This window comes from Podarcis gaigeae, assembly GCF_964106915.1.
Source record: "Podarcis gaigeae genome assembly, chromosome: 12".
NCBI classification, from domain to species: Eukaryota; Metazoa; Chordata; class Lepidosauria; order Squamata; family Lacertidae; genus Podarcis; species Podarcis gaigeae.
Genome location: NC_139688.1, coordinates 24,202,031 through 24,215,840, shown reverse-complemented (window position 1 = coordinate 24,215,840; position 13,810 = coordinate 24,202,031). Strand labels below are relative to the sequence as shown.

The following is a 13,810-nucleotide window of genomic DNA, read 5'->3' as shown; positions in this document are numbered from 1 at the left end:
ATCCCTTACTATACAGATAAAGGTACCCCTGCCCATATGGGCCAGTCGTGACCAACTGTAGGGTTGCGCACTCATCTCACTCAAGAGGCTGGGAGCTGGCGCCGTCCGAGGACACTTCCAGGTCACGTGGCCAGCGTGACGAAGCTGCAACTGGCGAGCCAGCACCAGTGCAGCACACGGAAACACCGTTTACCTTCCCGCTATAAAGCAGTACCTATTTATCTACTTGCACTTAGGAGTGCTTTCGAACTGCTAGGTGGGCAGGAGCTGGGACCGAACGATGGGAGCTCACCCCACCGCGGGGATTCGAACTGCCGACCTTACGATCGGCAAGTCCTAGGCACTGAGGTTTTACCCACAGCGCCACCCGTGTCCCTAGCCTGACTGCAATTACGATCTAACTGCTTTTCAGGTGTCACTCCTGGTTGTTTTTATATTGAAAAAAGTATGGTTTTACAGCACTCATAAGGGCCTTTTTGTGTATACGTGCCAACTGAGATTAATTAGGAAACTTATGCCCTACTTTTAATCTTCAGTTTAAGATCTTCATATTGAATAAAGACTTCTGTGTTAAATTTATTGCAGCAGTTGGCAATAGATGTCTTAAAGTCTTCACATAGTTTTCGCTTTAAATAAACTTTTTGGATTTGAATGTGAAACCCCAATAGTTGCTTTATTAAGACAGATTAATTTAGATAATAATGCAATAACATTTTTGTATCAGTTTCCCACCCACCCCCTTGACTCTATTTGTGTTTCTGTTTTCAATAGCAAATTACACTCTCTGTGACTTTGAGTCTGACCTTTGCAAATGGAAGACACTGAACACAAAGGATGTACAATGGAAGATAATGAAAGCACAAACTTCTGGGGATTCCCTCCTTCCTGGAACAGATCATACAACTAGCAGCAATAAGGGTGAGTCATGCTACAGCATTTTTCTGAGCTTTCAAGCACATTGTATGTATATATGTATGTATTAACCTTCAAATATGCAGTCTTGGGGTCCAAGTTACTTTGTATTTCCAGTGGCTTAAACATAAACAGTATGCTTTTAAATGCATATATTGGCAAAAAAATGCACATTTAAATATGCAGTTTGAGAGGATGTTTTAAAAATTCAGATTAATACAGGAATCAAACAGGACAGAATTATAGGTAAAACCCCGTGAAAGTAATGTGAACCAGAAATAAGACACATTCGCTCATCCCTACTGTTGCTGTCACTGACTGATTTGCCATTAGGCACTGCCCAATGTGCTAATTATTACCAGCTCTAAGGTTAGTTCTTCTTTCACTGGGTAAAGGCAGACAGCTATTTGGGTCATGTAGAATGATAGCAGTCAATCCTAAATTCCCCTTAATCAATGAAATTTAGGTCCACCTAATCACAGAACCATAGCACTGGAAATGACTCTGGTGTTCCATAATATTGGTCATTTTGTTATACCATTTATAGGTAAGATGTAGATTTCTGTGGAAGCTTGCCAGCTGGTTTTTGTTTTTGTTTTTAGTAGAACAGTACCATTGTCATCTAAAATGCTCCGTTCTAAAAACTCTCAAAGATGTTATCTCCTACATAGTGCATATCTGTAGTCGCTCAAATCCAAAGGCTGATAGTTTGACAGTCCTGATTAGATCTTTAATTAAGTTTCCCTCCTCCCACTAGCACAAATAACAATGTCAAGCCTGTGGGCTTCTTGAGAAAAAATACAGTTCATGCTTTGGGCTTCCATGATCTGTAAGACTGCTAACATGCTTTAAAAGTACTAGCCTCTGCTGGCAGGTTGATGAGAGAAACTGAATAACATACATAATAGATGATTCAATGTGGTTGAGAACAGATAATGTCCAAGTTGAGATGATTATATCTCACTATAATAGACCGAGATATGAATAAGCTTTTTGCCCATGCATGCAGCCTCTTCACTCCTTCCTTGGCAGCATGCGCAATCAAACCAGGAAGCCCCTGATTAATCATAGTTCTCTGTTTAATTTGAACCAGGAGCTTCTAGAGCAAGCCACAATATCCAACCAACTTTAAACCATGGTTTAATCTTCTGGCTTGTTCTGAAGCTGATAACTAGTTACTTGGTTGGAATGAAATGGGAAACTACAATTAGTTAGAACAGGGTGGTTCTTCCCAAAGCCGGGTGAACGAAATGCTGGGCTTTGGGAAGGAGGTGTGCAGGGCTCTCACAGGGTCCTAGAATTCCTTCCCAAAGCCTAGTTAGCACTTTCCCAGCTTTGGGAAGGAGGTGGGTGTGCTAAGGCACCCTGCCAGAGCCTCATGCCTCCTTACCAAAGCCTGACACCTCATCTTTTATAAATAAATGAATGATCATTTTTCGTGGAATGTTTTCCTTTTTATCGCAGAGCATTTAGTGTGTGTGACACACATACAAATGGCATGCATGTACAATTAGCTGCACATACAGCTAATTCAATGTATATGGGTAATTGCCGCTGGCGCCCGTCTGTTTCGGGAGACAATGGAGGAGTGTGCCGTTGGGGGTGAAGTCAAACGCTTGGAAGGTTGCAGTGCCTACTGTGGTTGCAAAAGCTGATACAGGGAGACACATGTTTCGTTGCAGTTGGGGCAGATGAAGGCATCCAGTTGCGCTGCTATAGATGGAAATGCCGTGGTGCATACATGGCATACAAATCCTTTATCCGTGCAAATTATCATGTAGTGCTTCAATAAGGAAGAATAGCAGAACATGGGTGCCCATTTTTGGGCAACGGTTCCACACGATTTGAATAACTTTAAATTATTCTTTTTAAAGACAATTTTCTATTAATGGCATGCATTAAATCTCTCTAACACATTCAAGACCAAGTAGCACTGGTCTCATGTAGCTTTAAATTTGCAGTTCTCTTATAAGTGAAATAATTGAACCAAAATAATGTGCTATGGTCTAGTCAATTTCAGCACCACATGGGACCAAGAGAAACAGTTGTAAATGAGGGGGAAAGGCATTTTCATTACAATGAGTTTCATCTCTTCCTCCTGATAACTTTCAAAGTTATCAAGCTATTGTTGCTTGTTCAGGACCAGAGCTTCATTAGCAGTATATATGCACTAGAATTTGCTTTGTTTGCTCAATTTAATTGATCGTCTGTGCACTACATTAATTCCAAACATAGTTTGCAGCACTGTATAGGGCAATGGAAACATACTTTTGTCTTCCCAGATGAGACCTTATGTACTCTGCTGTTTTCTAGCTCTGAAAACAAGCCTTGTGCTAATAGTGGTAGATGGGTGAAAAGGGAGCAGAGGGGCCTTCAGCATCAATCAGCGTTTGAGCAATAAACGCCAGAGTGATCTCTTTGAGTAGTGCCAGTGGAAGAAGAGTACTTCGGGCAAAGCAATTAATCACTCCATGACTCAGCATGTAATGTCTCTTTCGTTGGTTTAAAATCTAATGGCCAAAATAGATGAGATATCAGGGGATCCATGATTAGCTCTCATGCCTTTTATTTAAAGTTAAAAAGCAGTCCTACAGGATGGTGGTGGAGGGGATGGGTAAAAGTCTGATAGGAACAGTGGTGCTGGAAAGGATGAGAGGGTTAATAGCCCAAGAGTCATCCTCTGAAGTTTACTGAGAATTTACAAAACTTACTATGACTGGGTACAAATATAATAATAAACAACAAGAACTTAAGAACCTAAGAAGAACCGTGCTGGATCAGACCAAAGGCATCTAGTTCAACATTCTGCTCTTACAGTGGTCAACTAGATGTCTATGGGAAACCTGCAAGCAGAAACAGAATGCAGTGTTCTGTTGTTTCATACATGAGCCTTGAGTTTGTGTGTTGTCCCTCCCCACTCCTGGTGTGGCCGTGAGGAAGAGATCTGAAATGTCAGCTTCCAATTTAATCTAACTACAGTTAGCATTGTTTTTACCTCTAAACTGTGGCTAATCATAATTATGATTTATTGAAACAAGGAAGCTTCATAATCTATAGTTTGAAATTGGCCTGTTTCAGTAAACTATAGTTGAGATCAGAAACTGGGGGGGGGGGGGATTCAATTCAGTTCGCACTTTGAAATGTTATCTGAAGCAAAAAAGGGTTCTCCTGTTAAATTTGCACTCCTTCCAATCTTGCAGTTCTCTAGCCAAGCGATGTAAATAAAAATATGTATATTAAAGTGTGTGTAAAAATGCATAGAATGGTGAAAATGATATACATACAAGCATTATAATGGGGGGAATTGCTTTCCATGTGTGTGCATTAGGCAAAATTCTATACAAAAATGCATGTATTTGGAGAAATTCACACAGAAATGCTGATGAATTTTCACAGGCTCCTAAAGAAAAATTCAAACTGATGTGGCAGTTTCGCCAAAACCTAGATAAGAGTAACCAGTTTGTCCGCATTCAGACAATGCATTGTTGTTCATTAAAAATGGAAGCAAAAACTTCTGATCTTCCATGCCAGAGGAGAGGGGAGGATGACGTGCTCAAGCCAGAAACACACCTAGGCTTGTATGCACAGGACATAATTTATTATTAGGTCTGAATAAGACCATATCAACAAGGCTTGAAGAAGAATGTCCCCAAGAAGTGCATTAAAGGTTCATGTCATTTATGTTTTCAGGCAATGAATGTTCCTAACAACCTCCCTATTTTATATTTCAGGAACCTTTATTTATGTGACTGGCTCACTGGAGGCAAACACTAAGCCTATAATTTCTCACCTCAGCAGCCCAGTCTTTACAAAAGTCTCCAGCGATGCTCTATGTTGCCAGGTAACTTGGTGATATTTCCTTGCCATCCTTTGCATAAGCAGTTTTTGTCTTCCTGTTTATCCAACCGAATTAGACCATATGTTGCTTATACACTAACAACACCTGGAGGGCCAAGCCCAGTCCTAGCCCAATCCACCCCAACAGCAGCCTGCAAGATGCCCTTGGGCAGGGTCAACACCAAATTTCAGGGGGTCTTTGGCATGGTATAACAAATGCCCTCACCCCACTGACAATGTCCCTGCCAGTGCCCCTGCTGACACTGGAACTCACCCACCCTACCACTGGAGAGCCCCTTGTGTTCCCCATCTTCCTCTTTGCTACTGGCCCCTTCCCTGCCCCCCCCCCCCACTGCAAGAGGCACTGGCAGCTTCTCTGCCAGCTCTTGACTCTAAGAAAAGGCCAAATAAAGGTTCTTCTTCAGAACCAGGCATTCTGAGGAATGCCTGTGCTGCAACCTCAAAGTTTTCTAAGTATTTGACAATAACAAATTAAAAGCCCAGTCGGTTTTGGAGGGGAGACTGAAGGATGCTTGCAGGTCAGTTACATTAGATTTGTGATTAAAGGGTACATGGAAAGATACTGTGCATTCATAGTTGATTGTTTTGTGATCTATTGAAGGGGTTCATAATTTCATTTTAAAAATCCTTCCAACAGATGAGATTTTGGTATCAATTGTCCCAGGATTCCCAGCTGAGTGTCTTTCTTCGAACTGCTGTTGATGGGAATTTGCAAAGCTTACATAACTCAAAGCCTTTCAAGAGCACAATGCAGTGGACAAAAGCAAATGTACTTTTAAGAAATATAACTGGCGATGAAATTATAGGACCTTTTCAGGTAAGCCCCTTACCCGCACCAAGGTACAAGTGTACGCAAGTAGTTATTTGCTGCTGGTATTCCTCATTGCAAAATAACTTTAAAACTTTAACAATAACAATGTAGTTGGCTGGATGCAGATTAAGTCAGTTGTCCTAGTCACAATTAATCTGTTCCATTGATCTAAGTAGGACTTAAATTCAACTAACTTGATATGGATCCAACCCAATACATTACTTCAGTTGAAATTAAAAAATAAAGGAAAATGCTGCTAAATAGTATGGCACATGTTAATATGTATCTAATATTGGTTTAGAAACAATTGCAGAATGTTCAGAATTTTGCATTTCTTGAGATCATATTTATCCTAGTAGATATTGCTAAGTAGCATTTAGAGAAGGACTTGCCTCAGGAGCCTTTATGATTTCTATACACTCATTCAGAGGCCAAACCCTTTCAGACCTAGTCAGACTCTGTAGGAAAGTAGGAGGAAGAGCTTTCCAATGTTGTTGATATTCAGTTATATAAAATTTTAAAAATGATGTGACATTAAAATGAGAGCCAGTGTGGTGTAGTGGTTAAGAGCAGTAGTCTCGTAATGTGAACCAGGTTCGCGTCTCCGCTCCTCCACATGCAGCTGCTGGGTGACCTTGGGCCAGTCACACTTCTTTGAAGTCTCTCAGCCCCACTCACCTCACAGAGTGTTTGTTGTGGGGGAGGAAGGGAAAGGAGAATGTTAGCCGCTTTGAGACTCCTGAAGGGGAGTGAAAGGCGGGATATCAAATCCAAACTCCTCCTCCTCCTCCTCTTCTTCTTCTTCTTCTTCTTCTTCTTCTTCTTCTTCTTCTTTTCTTACAAGGTTTGAAAAATATTTTATTTTTGGTATGAGTGAGACTTTCTACATACTTTGACTGAAATTTGGTAGGGCTGCCAGAGGCTAGATCAGGTTCATATCAGGAGTAGGATCATCCTGATGTTGCTGGACTACCCCTCCAATCATCCCTGACCCTTCTGGCTGTGGCTAATGGGAGCTGGAGTCCAACAGGAGGACCATGGGTTCCCCATCCTAGTCTATGTGAAACTGATCCTTTCAGGCACATTAATCATGCACAGCCTTTTTGGTAACTTCATTTATGGTGTTTCACTTGCAGTGTTGTCACTATTTTTTGGTCCCTGCAATATCCCAGTACCTTTGTGTAGGTTAGTTTTTTCCTAGTCTGAGGAGCAGAGAGTTGAGCAGCATAGGAGAGCAGGCGACAATGCAGGCCTTTAGGCCTTCCCACTCCTATCTAGGGGGTGTTATGCCCTGTTCACAGTGCCCCAAGTTGCCAAACATGTGTGTTAATAACTTGGCAGCTTCCCCACCAGTGACAATTATGGTATTGTCACTGATTGGCAATGTTTCTCTAGCCAAATTCTTAAAATGACATATGAATTCCTCAGAACACGTCACTGTCGTTCTTCCCTTCCACCCCAACTCTCTGTGATTCTAATGTGGAGTCTGCTGTTGAGCTAATGTACCATAAAAAGCACCCTTACTGCACAAGCCCACTTCGCTTCATCCTGGACACCATAAATATTTATAGCGCAAGAGAGGCTTCTGTTTTAAGCATTGTTCTTCAGTCATATTTCACGTCTATGAGGCCCTTAACCAAACAGCTATTTCTCAACAGCGCAACGCATAGCCCTCCAGTGACCCCCGCAATAAAATGTGGCTCTATTTGTTAGCTGTCAGCCGTTATGTGTTTACACAAAATATCACAACAGATATTATTTCTCATTGTGAAAATGCCTTGTTGGCTTCGGTGGGGATGGCAAAAATGAATTAATGGGAGAATCAAACTGAATTGCAAACAACAACTTCTGCTCATCTAGAAAACCATGTAACTCAAGCAGCCTATTCTAATGTCCCGCTAACATGGTTGCTGAGGCCCTGTTGTATGAATTGGGTGTTGGATGTAATGACCTTTTATGGTCCCTTCCTTAGCCCTTGAGATGTTTGGATGGTGGATGTTTGTGCTTTGTGAAATTGACCCCTTTTCCACTTGGATTATGCACTTTTTTACCCAATTTTTCTTCTTGAGTTTTTACAGTTCAGAGGTGTGGAAGTAGAGAGTAATGCAAACCTTAGACATATTTCTCTCTGTGTGACCTGCATTCCCTTGTTGAGCATGATATATGACTAGCATAGTTATGATGGGCTACTAAACTAGTCTGATCCATATCCCCCAATCTCCTAAACCATGATATTTGTGTATATTGTATGTGCATGATATTCTTTCAAGCAGTGGTCTTGATCTTGGAATACTGAATAGAATTCTGACTGGCTTAATGCCAGTGTTTTCAAACTGGGCACAGGGTTACTCATACATTTATCACAGGATGAGTACTTCAGTTGTTGGTCCAAGTTTATTGCCCCAAAAAATGCTTCAATTGGTTTGTCCTCAGACCTTCTCTTACATAATGGGGTATTACACTGCTCTTAATTCAGAAAAACAAAGATTGTGGGATAATGCCTTCTGCGATTTGCGGGCCTGTTCATACTCATCCTGCTCACCAAATGCCATGAGTATACAGTATGTCGGGTTGTTTTTCACAGCTGAATATTTAAAGAATTTAACAGTTGTCAATTATTGTAGACTTTTTACTATGTCCAGACTTAATGTGTTCCCCTCGGAAATGCTCCGAGGTAAATTTGCCGCTGTTCCTTACTTTGCAAGATTTTCTCCCTGTAGTAATCAGGAAGTAGAATGCATGAAGCACATTCTCCTGTCCTGAAGACTATAAGCAGACCCAACAACATATGAGTAACCCACTATTGGCAAATCTACAGGGAAATTCTATGCCATTTCTATTCCAAGTTCCTACTGGATAATAGGATTCCTAGTGTGACTTCGGCTGTTTCTGTCTGAGGTGGCCAAGATCAGAGATCAATTGGTATTAGACAAAAGACTGAAAAGTCATAGCCTTATCATCTGCCCAAGCAGTTTGTGTGCTTTTAATGTATTTTATATGCTATGAAAGTATGTTGTATGCATTGAATTCTGTTGGCTCTTTGGACCGCAATAAAGAATTGATTGATTGATGAATGGGACTTATGTTTTGACTTTGGAGTGAGATGATATTTTTTAGATTACATTTTAGATTACATACAGTAGTTCAATACTAAATATGATTATTAACGAGACTTTGGGAACTGACATATCTATGGTATTGTTGGCTAAGATAGTTGCATATTCTTTTTTGGGGGGGGGACCAGGCTAGCTGCAAATGGAATTTAACTTCAAGTTTATTTAATTTGTAAACCCAGAGCATATAGGTATAAATCGTATTTAATAAGGTTATTTCATTGGTCTTGCAGATAATTCTACAAGCCACTCTTCAGTCAACAAAAGCCATTGTTGCTGTTGATGACATCAGTATAACAAAGGCTTGTAGGACTAATTATAATTCATTTTCAAGTACTGACCAAAAAGGTAAGTACAGAGCAGCATTTTCAAATTGGTTTGCTGACCTATTTAATTGTTCTCCCTTTTTTATGCTTCCACAAAAATATATTACTTAGGCATGATATAGTTACAGCGCCATTCTATACATGTCTACTCAGAAGTAAGTTCCATGGAGTGAAGTTCAATGGCACTTACTCCTTGTTGAGTTGATAAAGAGCTGCCACCTTAGTTGGAATCAGCAGGCTTCTTACAAGTTTATGAGGTTTTGTGATTTGGTTTTTGTTTGGTTCCATATGATTGATTTTTGTGTGCATTCTGGGGTGGAATCTAGACACATATAAAAAACGCTATGAAAATGTTTTTTTAAAAAAAAGTTTTAAAATATATATTGAATTTGCCATAAGCTCACAATCGCCATCTAGTGTCACATTTGTATAATGTGCTTAAAACACACTTAAAATGTTATATTTGCAGCTGTGTAGCTGATTCCCAAGTATAGGTTTTTGTATAAGTACCTATGTTTTGAGGATGTCTTAGAATCATGCATGTAAGAGTTTACATTTATTCAATGGCCAATGACAGATACTCAAGTTTACCCTAAGAAGTGTGGGGCAAGCTTTGCTTGCCTCCATGCTGCCTTACATGCATGTCCAGTTGGTGCATATGCACATACAGTTCTGTACATAAAGACTCAAATCACACATTTAATCTCTAGACTGTATATTGGACGTCGTGGACCTCACACTTTGAGCCTGTGTACATGGGTTTGTACATGAGTATTCCCCAATTAGACATAAGGGCCCTGTGTGAATAGCTAGCAGTATTCAAAACAGTGAAGGAATATCGAGTAGGGAGTCTCTCAGTTCTCACCTCATGCAGGAGAATAACTTACCGAAGTATTATCAGATGTAGTCCAATGCAGGACTCACATTATTCTGTGATTCAGTATGTGCAGAATTTGGCATGTGGTACAGAATCTTCTGACTGTCATGGAACCTGCAGAATCTAAGCTATGGATTTGTAAAGCCATTGACCATCGATGGCTCACAAGATCAGGACAATTTTGCAAGCCTTTCTCCTGATCATACAGCAACAAACATTGAATTAAAACCCCACTTCTTCTGCAGACTGAAGAATATATTGAATACATTAGTTGAAGGGAAAGAAGAAGTGTTGCTAGGCAGGAAAGGATTGGGGGTTATAGCCAACTAAAGTTTATTCATTGGGTGAAGGTCAACTATGTTTTATTCAGTGTAAACCTACGGGAAATAATATGATTAAGAAAGTCATGCCCACTTATTTCAGTGGGTCTACTCTGATTAGGATTAACATCTAGTCTAGTACTGTTTTCTCTGACTGAGAGCTGATCTCCAGGGTCTCAAGCAGAGAGCTTTTTTTATCTCCTGCTACCTGACCCATTTATCTGGAAATGACCCATTTATCTGGAAATTCAGCCTTGGAACTTTTTGCATACAAAGCATGTGCTCTACCTCTGAGCCAAAAATATGGCAAATGTTTTCTGTAGATAATACTTAAAGTTTTATCTGCTGGTTTTTTTCCTGGCAAGAATAAGCAACTGTATTTGGTTTTTTAAAGGGGCAACAATGTTGGAAACCTCTGATTCTTCATCTCTTTATTGTCCACCTGGATTGTTGGCATGTAAGAATGGAGACTGTATTACTTCCGACAAGTTTTGTGATTTCACTCCTGATTGCCCAGATGGCAGTGACGAAGCCCTGTGCTGTAAGTGAAAACACATTGATCTGTAATTCATGCTTAAAGATCTTTAAATGTGCATGTCAATAGCCTTATGGCTATTTCATTAGGAGGATCAGTTAATTAAGACAAACCACGCAGAAGGTGAAGTACTTTCACCCAGCGTCTTTATTGATGTCTTTGTGTACAGTTGTGGCTACTTCTCAGGTTAAAACTAAAATTGAAAATGACTTGTCAGAATAACAGAACCTTAGAAAGTGATATCTAGAGCTTCACTTTTCAAATGAGGAATTCAGCTTTACTTTCAGCTTTGCTTTCTTAAAACAGTCTTGTCTCTCTCTTAATACAGACACTCACAGCAGGGCTCTATAGAGTTCTAACTGATTCGCTAAGGATGATTCACACGTCTGGCATGTGGAAACAGGAGCAAAGCTAGAGCTTGTGAACACACTTTTTCAAAGCTAAATAATACTCTAGATCAGGCTTCCTCAACCTCATCCCTCCAGATGTTTTTGGTCTACAACTCCCATGATCCCTAGCTAGCAGGACCAGTGGTCAGGGATGATGGGAATTGAAGTCTCAAAACATCTGGAGGGCCAAGGTTGGGGAAGCCTACTCTGGATCATGCATGGACTTTCATTGATCCCTTGGCCCACCAATTTGTTTTTAAATAAACAAATTGTGCAAACTCTGTTTTCTTCATAGAACCAGGTGCTCTTGGGTCTCCCTTCTCTGTGCAGTCCCTTTTACCTCCAAATAACTGCCTTGAAAGGTTGAGGAACCCTCCAGAACAGCATAGGAAGTAGTGTGGTGGTTGCAGGGCTATGGGGCATCAGAACAGCACTTTCTAATTAAGCACCTTCCAATTCACCTCCCCTTCCAACTGCATCTTGTCCTTCTGTATACACTGGTTGCTAACCTGTCAGATAAACTGATGCAGACTAAAATAAATATATATATTCCAGCTGCTAAATGTGACTTTGAAACAGACAGCTGTGGCTGGATGGAAACAGCCAAGGGTGATGCATTTGATTGGGTAAGGAGCTCCAGAAGCGGTCTACCCCCTGCTTTCCAGAAGCAAGCTCCAGCACGGGACCACACCTATAACCAACCTGCAGGTAAGGTCTTACCCATAGCCAGCTTCAGGTGTGAGTGGGACCTCAGCACAATATTCTTTGGTGGTTCCTATCCTATATCAGGGGGTTTCTCTGGGATATTTTCCCGGTGGTTATGGTGGGCAGCAGCACCTGCACTCTAATGATCAGGGGATGACAAAGTCTTGGAGCCACCACCATTTTAATTTGCCACAATATTGGGGGCATTGTAGGAGTGAAAATGGTGGTGACTCCTAGACCCAGCCACCTGGCACTTATTGGCAAACCAGGGGGGGGGAAAGCATTATTTTAAAAGTAAATACAGGACATGTGGCCAAGGTTGCTACATAGTCATGCCAGGCATGATCTCAATCAATCTAAGTAGGAAAAACCATCCATAGGTGCAATTTTATGTCAGAACATTTTTCAAGGGATGTGGTACAAATACCGTATTTTTCGCTCTATAAGACGCACCAGACCATAAGATGCACCTAGTTTTTGGAGTATGAAAACAAGAAAAAAATATTCTGAATCTCAGAAGCCAGAAGAACAAGAGGGATCGCTGTACAGCGAAAGCAGCGATCCCTCTTGCTGTTCTGGCTTCTGGGATAGCTGCGCAGCCTGCATTCGCTCCATAACACACACACACACATTTCCCTTACTTTTTAGGAGGGGAAAAGTGAGTCTTATAGAGCAAAAATTACAGTATATGTGGTAAGCCACCCAGAGTTGCTGTGAAAACCCAGTCAGTTGGGCGGGGTATAAATAATAAAATTATTATTATTAATTGTTATATGTACTTAGTGGAAAAATAATTTCATTTTGCTCTTCTTAACAGGCCACTTTATGTTCATTCTAAGAAACAGCAGCAGTTTCTCACAGACTGCACAGCTACGAAGCCCAAAATTCAGCCAGGCTGGATCAGGTTGCACAATGACCTTCTGGTATGAATGAAGTTTGATTTTTGTGTTTAGAGGAAGACACAGCTGCCTTTGAAATGAAAAAGAGGACAGTGTTTGTCATTGCATGTGCTTCGTTCTGCAATATGTGGAATGCATTTTCAGTATTTGTTTTGAAAGTAGATTTGGATAAATTCACTACCTAAGAAAAATGTTAAACCCTTTGAACACATTTAGAGCTTCTACGTCTGACTACTTAGTATATTCTGATTATGGCCCATTTCTACTAGTGTAACTCCTGGTTTATTACAATGATTATATTACATTGATATAGCACTAAGTCTTGCACCACTGCTCTGACATAATCATTGATTTCAAACTATTCAAAGTATTTCATGTGGTAGTGTACTAAATTCTAGGCTGGATCTACACCAACCTGTTTAACATTATTAGAACAATATTAGATGTATTGTTCTAAAATGTTACAGGGCATACTTTTAAAGTAAAGCTTTTCTTACCTCTATCAAAACACTGTCTCCCTACTACTAGTTGCTGGTTGCTCTGCAGCGCCTTCTGGTGTCACATTTCAATAAGGCATTATGAATGTTAAAAGTAGAACGTCATGTGGCCATATGGTTATCGAAACCATTCCTTAACCCTTAACGTTAAAAATCCTGAGTGTTGATTCGCCCCTAGACTCAATTGAATTAAAATAATTTAATTAATATTTTGTGCTATTTAAACAACAGCATCTCTATTATTTTGTGAATGCTAATTTTATTTTGGACTTCAGTCAGAAATCATTTCCTAGTTCTTTCTGACTGGATTGTTTAAGGTTCTTGGGGCTAATTTTTCTGTTTCGTTCTTTCTGGCTTCAGCCTTCCAGCAGTCCTTCTTAAAGGAAATAGAAAGAGGATCATACCAGGGTGATTAACAATGAAACATGAACTCCTTGACTGTAGTTTTTGAGTTTCGGTATCCTTGAAAATACCTTAGCCATTTCTGTCTCTGTGAGCCCATGACATTTTAAATTCCCTTCAAAAATCCAACGTTCTCTCAAATTCAAAGTGTTTAAATGATTAAAAA

General features: G+C 40.3%; 1 protein-coding gene across 4 annotated transcripts in view; it reads left to right on the top strand.

The window, feature by feature from the left end:
• MALRD1 (MAM and LDL receptor class A domain containing 1) overlaps positions 1-13,810 on the top strand; it is a 243,669-nt gene that overhangs the window by 49,751 nt on the left and 180,108 nt on the right. For all 4 annotated transcript variants that reach the window (XM_083704544.1, XM_083704545.1, XM_083704546.1 and 1 more), the window contains 7 exons: positions 772-918; positions 4,644-4,753; positions 5,408-5,587; positions 8,928-9,042; positions 10,612-10,758; positions 11,697-11,849; positions 12,664-12,769. In XM_083704544.1, the coding sequence (XP_083560670.1) occupies positions 772-918; positions 4,644-4,753; positions 5,408-5,587; positions 8,928-9,042; positions 10,612-10,758; positions 11,697-11,849; positions 12,664-12,769 (958 nt within the window). The remainder of the gene's footprint in view (positions 1-771; positions 919-4,643; positions 4,754-5,407; positions 5,588-8,927; positions 9,043-10,611; positions 10,759-11,696; positions 11,850-12,663; positions 12,770-13,810) is intronic.